This window comes from Microtus ochrogaster, chromosome 6 (genome assembly GCF_000317375.1).
Source record: "Microtus ochrogaster isolate Prairie Vole_2 chromosome 6, MicOch1.0, whole genome shotgun sequence".
NCBI lineage: Eukaryota > Metazoa > Chordata > Mammalia > Rodentia > Cricetidae > Microtus > Microtus ochrogaster.
In genome coordinates this window covers 30,818,185-30,834,750 of record NC_022013.1, presented here as the reverse complement: position 1 = coordinate 30,834,750, position 16,566 = coordinate 30,818,185, and the positions used below count along the sequence as shown (strand labels likewise).

At 36.3% G+C, this 16,566-nt stretch overlaps 1 protein-coding gene across 1 annotated transcript in view; it reads left to right on the top strand.

Moving 5' to 3' along the window:
* LOC101991336 (complement factor H) overlaps nucleotides 1-16,566 on the top strand; it is a 130,324-nt gene that overhangs the window by 28,442 nt on the left and 85,316 nt on the right. The window contains 7 exon segments of the mRNA XM_005372430.1: nucleotides 4,833-5,006; nucleotides 8,760-8,942; nucleotides 9,030-9,178; nucleotides 11,351-11,531; nucleotides 12,617-12,793; nucleotides 13,164-13,220; nucleotides 13,223-13,372. Coding sequence (XP_005372487.1) covers nucleotides 4,833-5,006; nucleotides 8,760-8,942; nucleotides 9,030-9,178; nucleotides 11,351-11,531; nucleotides 12,617-12,793; nucleotides 13,164-13,220; nucleotides 13,223-13,372 — 1,071 coding nt within the window.

Genomic DNA, 16,566 nt, shown 5'->3' with positions numbered 1-16,566 from the left:
AAAAAAAAAAAAAAAAATCTTGTAGAATTGTGAGCTGAAACCATCTGGGATTTGAAACCATCTGAAAAACCTGGGATTTTTTTGGTTGGGAGATTTTTGATGACTGTTTCTATTTCTTCAGCAGATACAGATCTGTTTAATTTGCTTGTCAGGTCTTGATTTTATTTTGGTAAATTATATTTATCTAGAAAGTTGTCAGTTTACTTTAATGCTTCCAATTTTGTGGAGTATAGATGTTTTGAAACATGACCTGATGATTCTCTGTATTTCCTTTATGTCTGTTGATATGAACCCTTTTTTTATTTCTGATTTTGTTAATTTAAATATTCTTTCTCTGCCTTTTGGTTAGTTTGAATAAAGATTTGTCTAATTTGTTGATTTTCTGAAAGAACCAACTCTATGTCTCATTGGCTCTTTGTATTGTTTTCTTTGTTTTTATTTTGTTGATTTCAGTTCTCGGTTTGATTATTTCTTGCTGTCTAGTTCTCTTGGGTAAGTTTCTTTTTGTTCTAACATTTTCAAATGTTCTGTTAATTCACTAGTGTGGGATTTTTCCAGCTTCTTTATGTAGGCATTTAGTGCTATGACCTTTCTTCTTAAGACTGCTTTCATTGTGTCTCATAAATTTGGGTATGTAGTGTGGTCATTTTCATTGAATTTTAGGAAGTCTTTAATTTCTCTCTTCATTTGTTCCTTGACCCATTAATGATTGAGACGAACATTATTTAATTTCCATATGTTTGCTTGTGGGCATTCTAGTATTACTATTGCTGTTGACTTTTAGTTTTAAGCCATGGTGATCTGATAAGATACATGGGGTTATTCCGTTGTTGGTTTTTTTTTTTTTTTTTTGTATTTGTTGAGGTTTGTTTTGTTACCAAGTATGTGGTCAATTCTTGAGAAAGTTCCATAAGGTGCTAAGAAGAAGGTATATGCTTTTATGTTTGGATGGGATATTCTATAAATATCTGTTAAGTCCATTTGAGTCATATTATCTGTTAGTTCCCTTGTTTCTCTGTTAATTTTCTATCTGGTAGACACGTCCAGTGGTGAGATTGGAGTGTTGAAATCTCCCATTTATAGTGTGTGGGGTTTAATATATAGTTTAAGCTTTAGAAGTATTTCATTTACAAATGAGGGTTCTTATGTATTTGGGCCATACATTTTCAGTATTAAGAATTCCTCTTGATGGGTTTTTCATGTGACTATTATGAAATGTCCTTTTTGTTTATTTTGATAGATTTTAGTTTGAAGTCTATTTTGTTAGATATTAGGATAGCTACACCTGCTTGTTTCTTAGATTCATTTGATTGGAATATTTTCCCCAACCCTTTACTCTGAGATGATGTCTGACTTTGAGGCTGAGGTATGTTTTTTGTATGCAGAAGAAGGATGGATTCTGTTTTCATATCCAATATGTTAGCCTGTGCCTTTTGTAGGTCAGTTGAGTCCATTTACATTAAGGGATATTTATTACTAGGGATTTCTATTCCCTATTAATTTAGTTTTTATTATTAATGATGTTAATTTTGCATTTTTCCCTTCTTTTGGATTTGCTGTCATGAGGCCATAAATTGTTTGTGTTTTTGTTGATGTAGCCAACTTCCTTGGTTTGGAATTTTCTTTCTAGTATTTTGTATAGGGCTGGGTTTGTGGCTAAATATTGGTTAAATCTGGTTTTGTCATTGAATATCTTATTTTGTCATTTTATGATGATTGAAAGTTTTGCTGGGCTGGCATCTGTGTTCTCTTAATGTCTGCATAATGCTTGACCATGACCTTCTGGCTTTCATTGTCTCCAATGAAAAGTCAGGTGTAATTCTGATAGGCTTACCTTTATATGTTACTTAGGCTTTTCCTTTGCAGCTCTTAATATCGTTTTTTTATTCTGCATATTTAGTGTTTTGATTTTTTGATTATTATGTGGTGAAGGAACTTTATTTTTTTAATCCAGTATGTTTGGTGTTCTATAAGCTTCTTGTATCTTCATAGGCATATCTTTCCTTAGGTTGGGAAAGTTTTCTTCTATGATTTTCTTAAATATATTTTCTGTGCTTCTGAGTTGATCTTTTCTCCTTCTTCTATACCTATTATTTGTAGGTTTGGTCTTTTTATGGTCTCCAATATTTCTTGGATATGTTGTGTTAAGCTTCTGTTAGATTTATTTTTTTTTTTGACTGGTGAGTCCTTTTCCTCTATTGTATCTTCAGCACTTGAGATTCTCTCTTCCATCTTTTATATTTTGTTGTATGCTTTCATTTGTTGTACCTGATCGTTTTCTTATGATTTCTGTTTCTATAATTCCCATGGCTTGTGTTTTCCTTATTGTCTCTGTTTAAATTTTAAAGTCTTGAATAATTTCTTTCATATATTTGATTGATTTTTCTTGGTTTTCTTTAAGGTATTTGCTGATATCTTCCAATTTTTTGTGTGTCTTTTCCTTCATTTTGTTGAGGAAATTTCTCATTTCCTCTTTAAGGGTTTCATACATTTTCCTGAAGTTATTTTTTAGGTCATTTTCTTCTGCTTCTTCTCTATTTGTTTGTTCAAGTATTGCTGTAGGGTCTTTAGGTTTTACTGATGTTGTGTTGCTCTTTGTGGTATTGCATGTGTTCTTACCTTTTCTACTCTTCCTTTCCTCTAATAGGTGTAGTTGGGGCTGTCTGTGATTTTGTTGATTAATCTTCTAGATGCCAGTGAATTCAAGGCCCAGATGTTTGTTCCTTGTGTTACATTCAGTTCTATGGTTCTGATTACCCAAATGGTCACTCAGTATTTCTGGAGATTTCTCAGCACTCCCGGGCTTTGCTCTGTTCCCTTGGAGTTTGCTGTCTCAGACTTTCTCTAGATATAGGTTGTTGGCTCAGACCTGTTTCTGTAAATGCCCCAGGTCTGGTTCTGTTCCTGTAGAAGTTCCTGGTTTGCAGTTGATTCCTCAATGGTTTCTGTCTCTGATCTACTCCTTCGGAGTTACCAGGCCCACAAACAACCTGGCTCAGGCTTCCTCCCTCAGACATCCCAGATTCATGCCTGAACCTGCAGAGATCTCTGGTTGCTGCCTACTTCTTCAGATGCCCCAGATGTATGCCCATACCCATAAATGTCCTGGCTCAGGCCTCGTTCCTTGGAGGTCCTTGACTCATGCCGAGACCCACAGGGGTCCTGGCTTAGGTCTACTCCCTTGAAGGTCCCAGATTCATGTCCAGACCTGTAATAGTTTCTGTCTCTGGCCTACTTGCTCAACACTTGCTCCTCTGTACCTGCTTCTGTAGAGTTCACTGTCTCAGGTATGCTCTGGCTCAGGTTGCTAGCTCAGTTCTGTGTCCTCAAATTTCCCTAGTCTGGATCCACTCTGGCTCCCATGGAGCTTGTTTTGTCAGGCCTGCTCTGGCTTAGGTAGTTAGCTGATTCCACAAATGACCCTGGTCTGGATCCACTCCTGCTCTCATGGAGTTCACTATCTGAGTCCTGCTCTCGAACCAAATCCTTTTAATAACTGTGGGTCTTGGTAACACTGATTTTCCCAGTTAACCTGAAAAACTCAGTATCAAAACAAAGAAATTATTTGAGAAACATTTCAAGACATTCAAATTATGCTATTCTTGTGTGTTCTGTATCAAGATCCAACATGAGGTTTTGGTTATTTGCATTTTCAGACACTCTAGTTGTGTTATTCTTATGTGTTCTATAAAATGATCCAACATGAAGTTTTGGTTATTTGCTTTAGATATTGCTTTCAAAACTTGCCATTCATTTCTGTTACTAGGTGTGTGTTAGGTTGGAAGCACAGATCCCAGTCCCTTGCATCTCTCCCAGCCCCCAGGCCTGGTCTGGACTTCAAATCCCAGCAGGCCAGGTCCTGACCCCTCCCTGGGGGTGAGGTCAGGACCACTCCCTGGGTGCTTAAGTGATCTTAAGGTAGGTCTCCCTTCCTTCCTCCGGGGGTTGCTTCTGTGGCTTCCCAGTTTCCCTCTAGGGGCCACCTGAGAGCGCAGATCTCCCATTAAACCTGGATATTTCTTAATTTGGCTTGTTTTGATTTGGTTTGATTGGGAATTTTTGCATCGTTGGGGAGCTTATATTAAAAAATATTCCTAACAGTGTGTACTAACACTTCACTCTTGAATGTAGGAATTTTCTTTTATGTATAACTCTACTTTTAAAACTGAAAACTTTAATTATGTAAATTAGTAAACAATGAGACTTCAGAAAATGTTAATATTTTGAAACAGTTATTAATGTCAACAATTAAAAACAATTACGTGTAATGGAGAAGTTACGCACACTTAATTTGAGTCAAAATGTTAAACAGTTAACAATAAGAATTGAAAACACAATAAAATACTTTAGTGTGTTGTAAATATTCAAACATTCAACTAATATTATGGTTTTGCACATGTCTCTTATGTTCTTTTTATTTGAAAATACCTAATTTTATTTTCTTAACCTCAAATACTTTAGAAATTATTTTGCCTGTTCTTCTTTCTCAATATATTAAACTGAAATAATTTTTGAAACAATATTAAGCATACTGTGTAGCATTAATTTCAAATATGAAAGAATGATTCTGTATAATAAGAATAGGATAGTTTTGAGTTTAACATTAATAACTTTCTACTGCAATTCAGATTCAGTAAAATATGTTAATTTCAACATTCAATTATATAAATGCATACATTTATCAGACTTCCATATAAATAAAGGGTCTATATAAAATGTAAAATGCAGCCTTTTTTAATAAGGAAGAGTGTTGCTAATATTTCCTTGTGAATGTACATGAGAGAGATAAAACTACATCTTGATCAAATATGTACTCTATTTTAATTTTCAAGAAAAAGAATGCAGCATTCCATTTCTAGACCAGTACTTGCTCATCAATCCCATTAAAGACAAATATAAAGTTGGAGATTTGTTGAAATTTTCTTGCCGACAAGGACATAGAGTTGGACCAGATTCAGTTCAATGCTACTCTTTTGGATGGTCACCTAGTTTCCCAACATGTAAAGGTAACTATCTGTTTTACATTTGCTGAATGAAAATCAGAGGTTTAGTTTCCTTCTAATATCTCTCAGTCTTACAGACAAACATGATCAATCTGCGTGTTGTGTGGCTAGTGCACAGTCACTTACTTACAAGGTTAATCCCACGCTGTTGACTGAGGTTTTCTGTCCTACCCGATTCCTGCAGTCCTTAAGTCACAAAGAAATCAGAGGTCTACATTAACTATAAATTTTTTGGCCCATTAGCTCAGGCTTTTTATTAACTCTTATAATGTATATTAGCCTATTATTTTTATCTATGTTAGCCACATGGCTCAGTACCATTTTCAGTGAGGTAGTCACATCTTGCTTCTTTTGTGGATGGATCAGGACTGCAGAGGAATGAGCTTCATCCATCCCAGAATTTCCTGTTCTGATTGACCCGTCTCTACTTCCTGTCTGGTTGTCCCACCTATACTTCCTACCTGGCTACTGGCCAATCACATTTATTTAAAAGATAATTGACAGAGTATACACCATTCACCCACACCACTTCCCCTCCTTTCTTGTACAAAAGCAAGAAAAATATCCATAGTCCATTTTTTGGGAATGTGGGCATAGTTTTCCAGGCTATTTTGTGCTGGTTGGAGACACTGACAATCCTAGGGGGAACTAAAGAAAATTTAGAATTATGATCAAGTCCTGACTAGAGTATTCTGTGAGACTTGATTATCTCAGGCAGCAGTCTTGAATCTGTTCTGGATGTAGAACTTAGAAATCTGGGCCATCTGTTCCTACCAGAGATTTTTCAGGTGGTCTTCCTTTATCAAACCTGATTTTCCTTAACTCAGAATAAATTCATAGCCTCTCATTTTCTGTGGAAACAAAAGCAAAGCCTCTTCTCCAAAGTAACATGTCTTTTGATTTCAATTTTGAAGTCAAGATATTTAAAAAAAAATACCTATCTTGGATTAATTTAGCAGCATTTATAAACAAATATCTTTTGGCAGCTGTTGCTCCTTCCTCAGCATTCAAACAATTCAAAGAGCATAATAACATACAGTATCCATAATCTCTGTGTATTTTTCATCTTTATGTGCCTTTATTTTAACCTCTATTTCTTTTATTTTTACTTTTAATTTTTGGCTTTTTGAGACAGGTTCTCTGTGTATCTTTGGCCATCCTGGAACTCCCTCTGTAGAGCAGGGTGTCCTTGAACTTACAAAGTTCTGCCTGCCTCTGCCTCCCAAGTGCTGGGATTGAGGTGTATGCCACCACAACTTGAATTCACAGAGATCTGTCTGACTTTGCCTCCCAAGATTTGGGATTAAAGACATATGCTACCATGCCTTGAAGTCACAGAGGTCTTCTTGTCTCTGTCTCCCAAGTGTTGAGATTAAAGGTGTGTACCACCAAACCCAACTACTCTCTTTCTTTTTTGTACACCCAAATACTCTCTTTTTTGTTTTAATTTTTTTTCTCCCAAGCCTACATATATTTTAACACACTGTAAATCATTTAGAGGTTTTCTTCATCTTTGAATCTCTCTTTACTGTATATCTATCTCTTTTTTTTTTTTTGATCATATGAGTTTCTAATTTGCTAAGCAATATGGGTAGTATTAAAGCCATGGCTTTGATGGCTGGATTCAGCCCATTTCTTAACTTTCTGAGATTCCAGCCTCATGGTGGAGGTATTGCCTATAGCCATGTTTATTGCCAGAACTCTATGGTGTTTCAAGGTCCCTAACAGCAAGCAAACTGCAGCAGTGTACTTACAAACCACATTCAAATGCTCCTGCGTGAAAAAGTTAGAGTTTGTGTTGGCAGGATGGCCCAGAAAGCTGGCATTTTAAAATGGCATGGCTTTTTTTTTCTGCTACAGCTGAAAACCAAAAAGCTTGCTTTTCATCAACACTATTTAAGTGTTTCTTGGCGGGACCTCTTAAAAGTGCTGTAAGGTTTTACAGCTAAAACTGAGTCAGGAAGCCTCTCTTACATGAGAGAGCTTGCCTCTAGCAAGCAGAGCCCACTTGAGAAAATGCTGCTATCAATAAGCCATGCTTAACCCTATTATTTTCTGTCTAGAATAACTTCCCAAGCTCTGTCAGGCTTTATGTGGATGCACTTATCCATATGGGCACTATTTGTTGACTGAGGTTTTCTGTCCTGCTGGTTCCTACAATTCTTAAGTCCCAAAGAAATCACACATAAACTGATTGGCTCGGGCTTCTTATTAACTCTTTTAACATATATTAGCCCATTATTCTTGTCTATATTAGCCACATTGCTCGGTACCTTTTTCAGTGAGGCAATCACATCTTGTTTTTTCTGTGAATGGATCAGGACAACAGAGGAATGGGCTTCCTCCTTTTCAGAATTCTCCTGTTCTCATTGACCTGCTTCTACTTCCTGTCTGGTTGTCTCACCTATACTTCCTGCATAACTAATGGCCAATCAGAGTTTATTTAAAATATAATTGACAGAATACAGACCTTTTTCCCACACCACCACACTAACTGAAAATGTGTTATCAGTGTGTGCAAATATATAGACATGATGGCTTAGAGTCCAAAGATAACTATCATTCTGTCTATAGTACCATTAATACTGATATTTTTACAGCATAAACATTTCTTCACACTGCATAGAGAATGTCTAAACTATATAAAAGCAGATCTTGATTAATTCAGTAGCATTTATTCAAAAATTAAAACATAGTAATCAGATGTTTTGTACAGTACCAATATTTTTTACAAATGGATAACTGTATGCTAAAAATATTAAGAGTGTGAAAATCACTATAGTTTACAAAATGAGAGTTGCTGAATGGTTTTCTTTTTTAATTTCTTTTTTATTTTTACTTTTAAAAAAGAAAACCAGCTATCATTTTTCATTTTACATATCTATTCCAGTTCCCACTCCCTCCCCTCCTCCCCTTCCCTCCACCTACTTCCCTACTCCCCATCAACTCTTCAGAAAGGGTAAGGCACATTGCTTTGGGGAAGGACCAAGACCCTCTGCACTGTATCTAGGCTGAGCAAGGTACCCATCAAAAGAGAATAGGTTCCAAAAAAGCCAGTACAAACAGTGGGGATAAATCCTGGTGCCGTTGCCAGTGGCCCTGAGTCTGTCCCAGTCATACAACTGTTACACACATTCAGAGGGACTAATTTGGACCTATGCTGGTTCCTTCCCAGTCTGGCTGGAATTGGTGAGCTCCTCTTAGCTCAGGTAAACTGTTTCAGTGGGTGTTCCCATCACTGTCTTGACCTCTTTGCTTATCTCACTTTTCCCACTCTTCAACTTGACTTTGATAATGCAGCCCAGTGCTCTGCTGTGGGTTTCTGCCTTTGTTTCCTTCAGTTGCTGAATGAAAGTTCTATGGTGATATTTAAAATATTCCTCAGTCTGACTATAGGCTTAGGACAGTTTAGGCAATCTCTCCTTTATTACTTAGGGTCTTTGATTTAAGGTATTATGTTTACTAAGCATTGTACCACTTTGTGAGTTCGAGACCAGCCTGGTCTACAAGAGCTAGTTCCAGGACAGGCTCCAAAACCACAGAGAAACCCTGTCTCAAAACAAACAAACAAACAAACAAAAAAAAAACAATAGACATGTTATGACTGTGAAATATGAGTCTCATGTTTATAATATTGAATTAATAAAGTGTTATAAAAAATGATATGGTGAATAAATTCTTAGATTCTTCATTAACTAGGTTTTTAAACTTCAAGAGGGACACTTTCATTTATATGTACATAATATTCTACAATAGGTAAAGTGAGATCATGTGATCACCCTCCTGACCTCTTCAATGGGAAACTTAGGGGAACAAAGAAAGAACAATACAGTCACGGTGAAGTGGTGGAATATGATTGCAAGCCTAGATTTCTACTGAAGGGACCCAATAAAATCCAGTGCATTGACGGGAAGTGGACAACCTTGGCAAAGTGTATTGGTAATAAAAATGCTAATACTTACACTGTTTTATATCTCATGATATGCTTTAATAATAAATGGACATTTGTAAAACATCTGTTAACAGAGGAGGTGAGAACATGTACAGACATTCCTAAACTTGAGCATAGCTCTGTGAAGTTTTTTGTCCCTCCCTACTACCACGGAGATTCAGTAGAGTTCACCTGCAAGGAAATATTTACAATGATTGGACATGGTTCAGTTTCATGCATTTGCATATATATATATATATATATATATATATATATATATATATATATATATATATCTTCTTAGAACAATCTAGTCCTAAATATTATGCAAATATGTATCTAAATTTTATTGTTTATAATATGATGCTGAATAAAATTACTAATATAATCTGTAAGTGTTTGTTTCACTTAAGTTAAATCTAGTTGTTAGTAATAAATTTTCATCTTAGTAAAATGTGAATACTAAAACACAAGATACAACAATGTACAAAATAGCATTGTTGTTATTATATGGCACTCTCCTTCCATATCATGGAAAGTCAAGGAATCAAGTATGTAAATCACCCATTTCCTACTCTCTCACAACAACCTTTTCTTTCCCAGAACTTTTATTTAATAGTCTACAAGTTGAAGTCAGTGTGATTAAGGTGGAAACATAGGTTCTCTCATTGACTCTAGAACTGATCTATACCAAAAAGTCTGGGCTTAAATGGGTAACATTATCCCATGGGTGTTTTCATTCTGCAATAACCTCCCCACTTTCGCCACATGTTCTTTTGCTGACTGAATATTTAATGAACATCTTAAACATCTTGGTGCCTACATTCACTTTTCTCTGAAACTGAGCTTTTATTTAGACTGTTCCTGGGTCATTACTTCAGAATATCCTTGATACCCAATATTTACTCTTCATTAGAATTTTAAGTGTTGGCTAATGCCAGTGAAAAATGGAGCTCCTTTGGAAAGGGCACTTTTACCTATGCTGTATAGTGATATTTTCTCTATACACAGAATACCAACCAACTAAAAAACATTTTGTCATGTAAATAAGTGGTTATATAATTAATCATTATATTTTTGATAAGAAACACTTTTTTAAAAAAAAATCTCTACCTTCAATACTTTAATTCCTATTCACATGACTGTTTTAAAACTGTATGATCAATAAATTTATATGGCAGAAACATCAGACAAATCAGGAATGAAAACAATAAATCTCCATTCTGTTAGGAGTTTTATTTTATTATTTGTTCATATTTCTGAGGTTTTGTTTTGGTGGTTAATTTGCCAATAGTGAACTTCATATGACCCCCTCAGTTATCACAAACTGTGCTGCAACATTAGCCTTACAGGACAAATTTTATTACTCTTCAACTATACATCCTTAGTCTTCTCCATGTCTATAGCATTCTCTTCACAAATAAGAGATTCTTAGGAAACAAATCAATCACAGTGTCACCATGCTCCTACGACTATTGGTCTTTCCTAATTTATCTTTACAGACTTTTTTTGTATTCCTACAAACCAATCTTAAAAAGAGGCTTGTTTTCTCGGGCGTTTTGATTTCTTGAAGTATTCTGGTCAATATTTAAGTATTGTTTTAGAAGAAAGTTATAGAACTTTGGCTAATAATTTACATTTATTTATTTATTCTATCTATCTATTTCACTCTTTATTTCAAATTATTAGCAAATGTTATCCAGGACCTATACTGAATTTTTGTCCAATTCGGAAAGGATTCCCATCATTATTTAGTAATTATAGCACAAATATATATATAAGTCATAACACAATCAAACATTTTTATTATTAAGACATAGTGTTGTTATATTATAGAATGATCTAGCATAGGAAATAACATCTTATAAAGTCTTACAAATGGAATATAAAGGAGAGAGATGATGACTACAAGTATCTACTATGTTATACAAATCTGGCTCTCAAACAATTGTTTAACACATTTATATTACATATTCTTTTTTAATAACACATCTTATCAAAAAAGGAAATTCAAACTAACAAACCTCTTACACTCATGTTTTTATTTAATATTTTAAACAATATGGCCTGAAATTAAGATAAGAGGAGAGCCACAAATATGAACATTTCACAGCTCTCAAGTAGGGACCAAAGCTAGTCATGTCATAATTGTTTCCTACATAGAACATCTGAGACAAAGATTTGCATTGTTATTACAGTTGCCTGGTGCCCATATCCCTGCCTCTGATATGTAAAAGATTTGACATGAGAACTAGTTCAATCACCATAGGACACTCTGTATGGTGACCCTAGCATTTTAGTTGGGAGAATTTATAGATATAAATAATAGTTCCATTTGTACATTGACTATATAGCTATTTTATTAGCTATATCATTTTTTATAATTGTTTTTAATTTTTCCTGGATTTATTTTCACATAGCAACAGATCAACTGGGATATTGTAAGACACCAACGTTAGCTGATATGAAAGCAATTCATGCAAAAAAGATTGGATTTAATCAAAATTTTATCTTGATTTACAAATGTAGAGGAATACAAAATTATAAACTCTCAATCTGCTTGAATGGAGTTTGGATTTATGAACCAACCTGTACAGGTAAGATCTTGTTTGCACTGTCTTCTAGTGGTTTTTCTAGTCCTTTCTCACCTGTGATACGAGTAGCTTTGAGTTCTTACATCACAGTAATTGTTCTTCAGAATTTTTTATGCATGTCCTGCATTTTTATCTTTTCCACCTCTTCCTCTTCCACTTAAACACCTCTGTGTACCCTGTACTCCTGTCCATTTCATGACTTCTTTTTTTACAATATACATGTTTATGTATATGTAATATACATACAAATACATACATATATATATACATACAATAAAAACTTATATATATATATTCAGATAATACATTGAGGTGGGTAGATTCACTATAAATGCAGGTGGCATTATTTTATAGTCAGGGGTCTTGAAATAAGTGAAAAAGAAAAAGAATCCAAACATCTGCATTAGATTCTGTATGTCCTTACTATAGACAGAGTACAACTAGCTGCTTTACACTTGGGCTAGATTACTTCCCTGTTTGATGAGCTAAGCCAAACCCTTCCTTCCTTCCTTTATAAAGTTGCTTTTGTCACGCATTTAGTCACAGCCATGAGAAAAGTCACTAGTATACTAGCTAAATGGAGGTATCACTTTCATCAGTATGCTCTCTCAGGACTTTTAGTCTAATCCAAACTATTACATCAAAGATATTCACACAGAGCTCTAGAAAAATTTCCATGTAACCTTAATTTACAATATTTCATCTTATAATTCATTTAAAACATCATAAAGGTTAGAATAAACTTAAATAAATTTTAAGAAATACTACAAATTAGCTTTATTTATTTATTTTTATTGAAAAAATTTCCGCCTCCTCCCCTCCCCCCACTTCTCCCCCCACTCCTCTCCTCTCCCCCGTTTCCTTTCCCCCTCCCTCTCCAGTCCATTTGCTTTTTAAAAGAAAAAATAAGAACAATTAAATGAAGACAAGAATAATTAGAAAATAGCTAAACAAGATGAAAATTATAAAATATACATAATTATTATTTGGTCATAATTAACTTATTATTAAATGAAAATTATTGCTTCAGTGATTTAAGGCACTATATTTAGTCAACAACTCTGGTTTCTGATGTATTTGGGGAGCAGAGAAAGAATCCTGCCCTCCTCCACCACAGATTCCAAATGCTCAAATAATGGAAACCACAGTAAAATACTTGGATGGAGAAAAAGTATATGTTCTTTGTCAAGATAATTACATAACTCAGGACACAGAAGCAATGGTGTGCAAAGATGGAAGATGGCAGTCATTACCATGCTGCGTTGGTCAGTAGCTATGACTTATTTTATAACATTCTTTCTTTAAATACTAAAGAGAACTCACTGGGCAGTGGAAGCACACATATTTAATCCCAGCATTTGGGAGGCAGATGCAAGAGAATTTCTGTGAGGTCAGGACCGGCCTGGGCTACAGAGCTTCAGAACAAGTACCAGGAAGGAAACCCTGTCTCGGGGGAAAAAAAAAAACCTACAACAACACAAAAAACTGAAGAGAACCCAAGTGAAGGGGGGGATATTAAAAAAAAATTGGGCTTAACACACAAACTGTGAAGACATAATCCAAGCAGTTTGTCTTTATTTTCCAATGAAACTTTTTAATCTATGCTTAACTGTTTTATTTCTCTTCATCATATAGCAAAAATTCCATGTTCTCAACCCCCCAAAATAGACCATGGATCTATTAAATTGCCAAATCATCAGAAGAAAGGAGAGACACAACTGAGTCCAGAAGTTATGAACACGACACTACACTCAGCTATATTTGTGATGATGGTTTTAGGATGGCTGAGGAGCATGGGGTAACCTGTCACATGGGAAAGTGGAGTGCTCCACCTCATTGTGTCAGTGAGAACAGCATTGAAATTCAATTCTGGTTTTAGAACAAGTCTTATCAGACACCCAGTTTAAAAGGTTCATCACTATACTGATAGTTTTAGCAGCAATGCTATTATAACTACATATACCCACTAACATTTTGAAGTAATAACTAAAGTTAATTTATATTTAATGAAAATAAGTAGTAGGAATATATTATACTTCCACACGAGAGAAAGAAAGTTAAAGCAAATATGGAAATATCTCAAGAATTGTAACCATTATGATTCTGTGTAATTCTTATTTTATTAATTTTCATAACTCTGGAAAAATTAATGTAAATAAATCAAATGGGAAAACTGCAGTATTTTTTATCTCTGTGACCCTATATATTCCTTCATATATTTTATATCCTACAATTTCCTGAAAAAAATAAACCTGATATATTCTTTTCTTTTTTTATTTATTTTTAATTAAAAATTTCCACCTCCTCCCATTTCCCTCCCCCTCTCCCACTCCCTCCCCCTCCCTCTCCAGTCAAAAGAGCAGTCAGGGTTCCCTGTCCTGAGGGAAGTCCAAGGTCCTCCCCCCTTCATCCAGGTCTAGGAAGGTGAGCATCCAAACAGACTAGGCTCCCACAAAGCCAGTATATGCAGTAGGATCAAAACCCAGTGCCACTGTCCTTGGCTTCTCAGTTCGCCCTCCTTCTCCTACAAGTTCAGAGAGTCCGGTTTGATCACATGTTCCATCAGTCCCAGTCCAGCTTGCTTTGGTGAGCCCAACTGCCTCAGTGGGTGGGTGCACCCCTTGTGGTCCTAACTTCATTGCTCATGTCCTCCCTCCTTCTGCTCCTCATTTGGACCTTGGGAGATCAGTCCACTGCTCCAATGTGGGTTTCTGTCTCTAGCTTCATCCATCGCCAGATGAAGGTTCTATGTTGATGTGCAAGATAGCATAGGGCCATTCCAGGCTCCCTCCCCTCAGCTGCCCAAGGATCTAGCTGAGGACATCTTCATGGACACCTGGGTACACCTCTAGAGTCTCTTGCTAACAATAATTTGGCTCCCTTAATTAAAATATATACTTCCGTGCCCCCATACCCACCCTTTCTCCATCCCAACTGTCCCATTCCCCCAAGCTCTTCCCATACCCCCTCTCACTTTTTTCTCCCCATCTCCCCTTGCCTCCTCCCCACCCCCACCCCCGTTTCCAAATTTTGCCTGAAAATCTTGTCTCCTTCCGATATCCAAAAGGATAACTATATGTTTTTCTTTGGGTTCACCTTCTTATTTAGCTTCTCTAGGATCACGGATTATAGGCTCAATGTCCTTTATTTATGGCTAGAATTCACTTATGAGTGAGTACATACCATATTCATCTTTTTGGATCTGGGTTACCTCACTCAGGATAGTGTTTTCTATTTCCATCCATTTGTATGCAAAATTCAAGAAGTCCTACTTTTTTACTGCTGAGTAATACTCTAATGTGTATATATTCCATACTTTCTTCATCCATTCTTCCATTGAAGGGCATTTAGGTTGTTTCCAGGTTCTGGCTATTACAAATAAAGCTGCTATGAACATAGTTGAACCAAGAAAGTGAAAGATCTATTTGACAAGAACTTTAAATCTTTGAAAAAAGAAATTGAAGACGATACCAGAAAATGGAAGGATCTCCCTTGATCTTGGATTGGGAAGATCAATATAGTAAAAATGGCAATTTTACCCAAAGCAATCTATAGATTCAATGCAATCCCCATCAAAAATCAAAGAAAATTCTTCACAGACCTTGAAAGAACAATAATCAACTTTATATGGAAAAACAAAAAACCCAGGACAGCCAAAACAGTCCTATACAATACAGGTATCTCCAGAGGCATTACCATCCCTGACTTCAAACTCTATTACAGAGCTACAGTAATGAAAACAGCATGGTACTGGCACAAAAACAGAGATGTTGACCAATGGAATTGAATAGAAGCCCCAGATTTTAACCCACAAACCTATGAACACCTGATTTTGGACAAAGGATCTAAAAGTAAACAATGGGAGAAAACATTTTCTTTTCTTTCTTTATTTTTTCCATTAAAAAATTTATACTTCCTCCCCTCCTCCCATTCCCCTCCCGCTTCTCCAATCACCCTCCTCTCTCCTCGTCCCTCCTTAAGAGAGGGCATGGAACCCTGCACTATGGGAAGTCCAAGGCCCTCCCCCTACATCCTAGGAAGCTTTGCATCCAAATAGACTAGGGTCCCCAAAAGCCAGCACATGCTGTAGAAACAAGTCCCAGTGCCTTTATCAATAGCTTCTCAGTCAGCCCCCATTTTCAGCCACATTCAGAGAGTCCGGTTTGATTGCATGCTCACTCAGACCCGGTCCAGCTGGATTTGGTGAGCTCCCATTAGAACAGGCACACTGTCTCAGTGGGTAGACTAACCCCTAGAGATCCAGACTTCCTTGCTCATCTTCTCCCTCCTTCTGCTCTTCAACTGGACCTTGGGGGCTAGGTCTATTGCTCTGATGATGGTCTCTGTCTCTATCTCCATCTATCCCAGGACAAAGATTCTATGGTGATATTTGAGATAATCATCAGTGTGATAATGAGGCAAGGCCAGTTCAGGCACCCTCTCCTCTGCTGCCCAATGATCTAGCTGGGGACAACTCCGTGAACACCTGGGATCCTCTCTAGAGCCAAGTCTCTTGCCAAGCCTAAAATGGCTCCCTTAATGTAGATATCTTCTTCCCTGCTCCTATATCTGTCCTTCCTCCATATCCACCCTCCCACTCCCCCAAGCTTTTGCCAGTCCTTCCGTTCTCCCTTCTCTCTCCCCCTCTTCCCTTCCCCCAACCTTACCACCACCCCTGCCCCCAACTTCATGCTCACTACTTTTGCCCAGCAATCTAGTTTGCTTCCAATTTCCACAAGGATCTATATATGTTTTTCTTTAGGTTCACTTGGTTATTTGGCTTCTCCAGGCTTACGAACTATAGGCTTAATAATGTCCTTTGTTTATGGCTAGAGTCCACTAATGAGTGAATACATACCATATTTATCTTTTTGGGTCTGGGTGATCTCACTCAGGATAGTGTTTTCTATTTCCATTCATTTGCATGCAAAATTCAAAATGTCATTATTTTTTTATTAAATTCTTTTTTTATTGATAAAAGGAAAAAAAAACAAGTTTCCACCTCCTCCCAGCCTCCCATTTCCCTCCCCCTCCTCCC